The sequence below is a fragment of the Myotis davidii genome, unplaced genomic scaffold, assembly GCF_000327345.1.
Source record: "Myotis davidii unplaced genomic scaffold, ASM32734v1 scaffold48, whole genome shotgun sequence".
Lineage (NCBI taxonomy): Eukaryota > Metazoa > Chordata > Mammalia > Chiroptera > Vespertilionidae > Myotis > Myotis davidii.
In genome coordinates this window covers 718,292-722,454 of record NW_006299393.1, presented here as the reverse complement: position 1 = coordinate 722,454, position 4,163 = coordinate 718,292, and the positions used below count along the sequence as shown (strand labels likewise).

General features: G+C 33.9%; 1 protein-coding gene across 11 annotated transcripts in view; it reads right to left on the bottom strand.

Annotated features, from left to right (window-relative positions):
- The window catches only part of SENP7 (SUMO1/sentrin specific peptidase 7), a 159,520-nt gene that overhangs the window by 26,523 nt on the left and 128,834 nt on the right, over positions 1–4,163 (bottom strand). For all 11 annotated transcript variants that reach the window (XM_015571282.1, XM_006774977.2, XM_015571281.1 and 8 more), the window contains one exon: positions 3,746–3,779. In XM_015571282.1, the coding sequence (XP_015426768.1) occupies positions 3,746–3,779 (34 nt within the window). The remainder of the gene's footprint in view (positions 1–3,745; positions 3,780–4,163) is intronic.

Here is a 4,163-nt window from a genome sequence, read left to right as displayed (position 1 = left end):
CTGGACAAAGCTCGTGCACCTATGGATGAGGACAGTGGGTGGGGAGTGAGGGGAGAGGGTGGAGCGGGAACTGGGAGGAGGGGAGTTATGGGGGAGAAATAGAGGAACAAATGTAATAATCTGAACAATAAAGATTTAATTTAAAAAAAAAAGATCAAATAGGATAAATACAAATGTAAGAGGACAATAAAGAGGAACCTGGCCATGATGATCACCTGAATGCGGCCTCCGTGTCCTTCCTTCTTCGCCGACTCGGTCCACACCTTGGGGAACCCCTGGATCTGTTGGGGCTGGACCCCAACAAGTTCTAGCTAGCAATATGTAAATAGAAGAAGTTAGGTGGCATGCACATCTAAAAAGCCTCCTTAAAATTAAGGGCAAGGGATAGGTGGTATGTGCCCTGTTAACCATTTCCCCCTTCCTCCTGCTTTCTACCTGGAACACTGACATGATGACAGGAGTATAAGCTGCCATATGGACCATGAGACAAAATTGAGGATGAAAGTCACATGTCAGAAATGAAAGAGTCAAAAAATAAAAAAGCCTGTGCCCCTGATGACCAAAATACACTATACCAGCCCTTTTAGCCTACTTCTGGGTTTCTTCTATGTGAAGAAAAAAATCACAGCCAAACATAATTAATAGCTAATATAAATATGGATAAATCAAATTTGCCCTCAGCTGCTATAGAAAAGGAATAAACATTTAGACCCCTAGCTTTCCCATCTACAAGAAAATATTTATATGCATGTCTTGTTTTTTTTTTAAAAAAAAAAATTTGTACATAGAAACTTAGCATAGATTGGATTTGGGGAAGAAGACTAATATTGTCTTCTTCCATTATAAAATCAAAAACCCATTACCACTGACAGAATATTTTTCCATAACTTTATTTAAATCATCTTTTAAAAATCATACAGCAAATAGAGATCCAGTATTGCTTTTCCGAACTTGTCCAATATTTATAAAAATAAACCTTTTCAAAGATTTTTTTAAATCATATGGGATAGGAAAATCATTAAATAAAGCAATATTTGAGACAAATTAGAAATATTAACTATGAAAACCTAAAATGTCATTTTTGAAGTTTGTAGCATAAGAATATGAGAGGTAGCTCTGCTACACAGGTAGAACTACATCAAACTAAAAAGCTTCTGCACAGCAGAGGAAATCAAAAAAATAAAAAGGAAACCTACAGAATGAGAAAAATATTTGCAAATCATATACCTAATAAGGTGTTAATACCCAAAATATATACAGAACTCTTGAAACTCAACAGAAAAAAAACAAATAAACAGTTCCATTAAAAAGTGAGCAGAGAAATTAAATAAATATTTTTCCAAAGAAGACATATAGATGGCTAACAGGTACATGAAAAGGTGCTCTACATCACTACGTGCAAATGCAAATCAAAATCAAACCGCAATAACATATCACCTCACACCTGTTAGAATGTCCATTTTCAAAAAGATAAGACAAAAAAGCTGGTGAGATATGAAGAAAAGAGAATCCTTGTGCACTGTTGATGGAAATGAAAATTGGTGCAACCACTATGAAAAATAGTTTGAAGGTTCCTCAAAAACTTGAAAATAGAACTACCATATGATCTAACAATTCCACCCAGGGTATTTATGAAAAAAAAAAAAACTAATTCAAAAAGATATGTACACTCCCAGGTTCACTGCAGCATTATTTACAATAGCCATATGGAAAGGACCTAAATGTACACACACACACACACACACACACACACACATATTGGAATACCATTTAGCCATAAAAGAGAATTAAATCTTTCATTGGTGACAACATGGATGGACCTTGAAGACATTATGCTAAGTGAAATGTCAGACAAAGAAAGATAAATATCACCTAATGATAATTATGTAGATTGTAAAAAAAAACAAAAACAAAAACAAAAAAACCACCAAGTTCAGAAATTGAGATCAGATTGGTGATTCCCAGAGGTGGGAAAAATGAGGTAAGTGAAATGGATAAAAGGGTCAAAAGGCACAAACTTCCAGCTACAAAATAAATAAATCATGGGGATTTAATGTACAACATGGTGACTATAGTTTATAACACTGTATTGCATATTTGAAAGTTGCTAGAAGAGGATATCTTAAAAGTCCTAATCACAAAGAAAAACAATTTTTGTAAGTTGAAATAGGAATGCATATTTACTAGACTTATTGTAGAGATCACTTTGCAATACAGTTTACCTTTGAACAATAAGAGGGTTATGGGCACCAGTATCTAGTACCCTTCCCCCGCCAATACGAGTGTCTGCAGATGCTCAAGTCCTCTATATAAAATGGCATAGAGCAATGGCTCTCTGCATTCCAGGATTCCCAACCATGGATCAAAAATAACTGCTTTCAATCTACAGTTGATAGAATCCACAGATACAAAACACAGAAACATGTAGGGCCAACTGAAAAAAATAATCCATGTATATGTGGACCTCTGCAATTTAAACCCATATTGTTCAAAGGTCAATAGTATATACGATATCAAGTCATTATATTGTATACCTAAAATTAATATAACGTTATATGTTAATTATACCTCAGTTTAAAAAAAATTGATACATAACTCTGTTACATAGGTCTTTATAGCTTATCTTTTCTGAAATTATTTCCTTTTAAATCACAGGTCTTTGTTTCTGCTAAGTAGCTAATATTATATCATTTCATAATAACTTATCAAAATTTCCTAATTAGGTCTATCAATATATTTCTTCTTTGCCTTATATATTCTTACTATTTACAGTAGCTTCCTAATTAATAGATTCATTATCGTACCACAAATCTGTGATTTCTGTACATGGGTATCTGGGGAGTTCAATTACATTATTTTGATCACATCTTCAATCTTGGAACAAAAGCTTCCTGTTACCTGGTTCATTTCTAAAATGCTATTTGTGTATATATGTTCCTTTTCATTCTTCTCTCTCACAAGGTATCCTTTATATTGCTTATTACTTGTTTTCTTAACTGTCATTATTTATTCTGAAAGGTTTTCAGTTGGAGAGAGAATGAGAAAATGGCCTGAGTCTTTACAAGTTGCAGGTATATCACCCAATCTACTTTGCATTATTCAGGTAAAAAATGGTATTTTTAAAAAATCTCTCTTAATCTCTATGTAAAACATTTCAACTGTTTGTATACATTAAAAATTTCCCTATGCTTCTGTCCTTACAATTCCTATTTTTCCCTTTTTATATATAACAAAACATGTCTTGCTATCAAAAGATTTCTGTTAAGCCTAAGAAATTATCATGAGCCCTAACAGGTTTGGCACAGTGGATAGAGATTCGATTCCAGTCAAGGGCATGTACCTTTGTGGGCACATCCCCAGTAGGGAGTGTGTAGGAGGCAGCTGATCGATGTTTCTCTCTCATCGATGTTTCTAACTCTCTATCCCCCACCCCTCCTTTCTGTAAAAAAGCAATAAAATATATTTTTTTTAAAAAGAAATTATCATGAGTCCCTTAATACTACTTTACTTGAAGTCATTAAAACAATAGTATACTATTTTCAGTATTTTTAAAACATTTTAACTCCTTTTGAAGCTGCTAAAAAAAGTGTTACGTTGAAAAACATTATTAACCTTGGTTTTATTTAAATTCTGTACTGGAAAAAAATGGAAAACTTGTTGCAGAAAGATTTCAGAATTTTTGCTGGCCAGTTATTTTATACTACAAATTACAGTGAGAAGTGGTTATAAGACAATGACAGCTTACCTTGAAATGGGATCTTAACATACTTCGGCGTGAACTACAGGAAAAATACAAAAACTGAGTTACACTTAAAATGTTATTACTATTCAAATTTTCAAATTTTATTTTCAAAATTCAAACCCTACACAAAAAGCCTTTTTATCAATAAACCAAGAATATGTTTCACTGTAAATACTTAGTTTTATGAAAGTTCAAGGATCCTGAACAAGCATCCTATCTAATAAGAAAATAATATGCAAGTTAACCATCACTCCGTCACAAAGATGGTGGCGGCAATGGAGCTGGATCGAGCAGGAGGCTTGGGTTGCCGGGGCAATGGAGGAAACCAAACTTCCCGCCTGCCCTGGCCGGCCCTTGGCTCCGCTCAAGGCTACAAAGTTTCAATTATAGAAGACAAATAAATCCCAGAAAATAAAAGGAG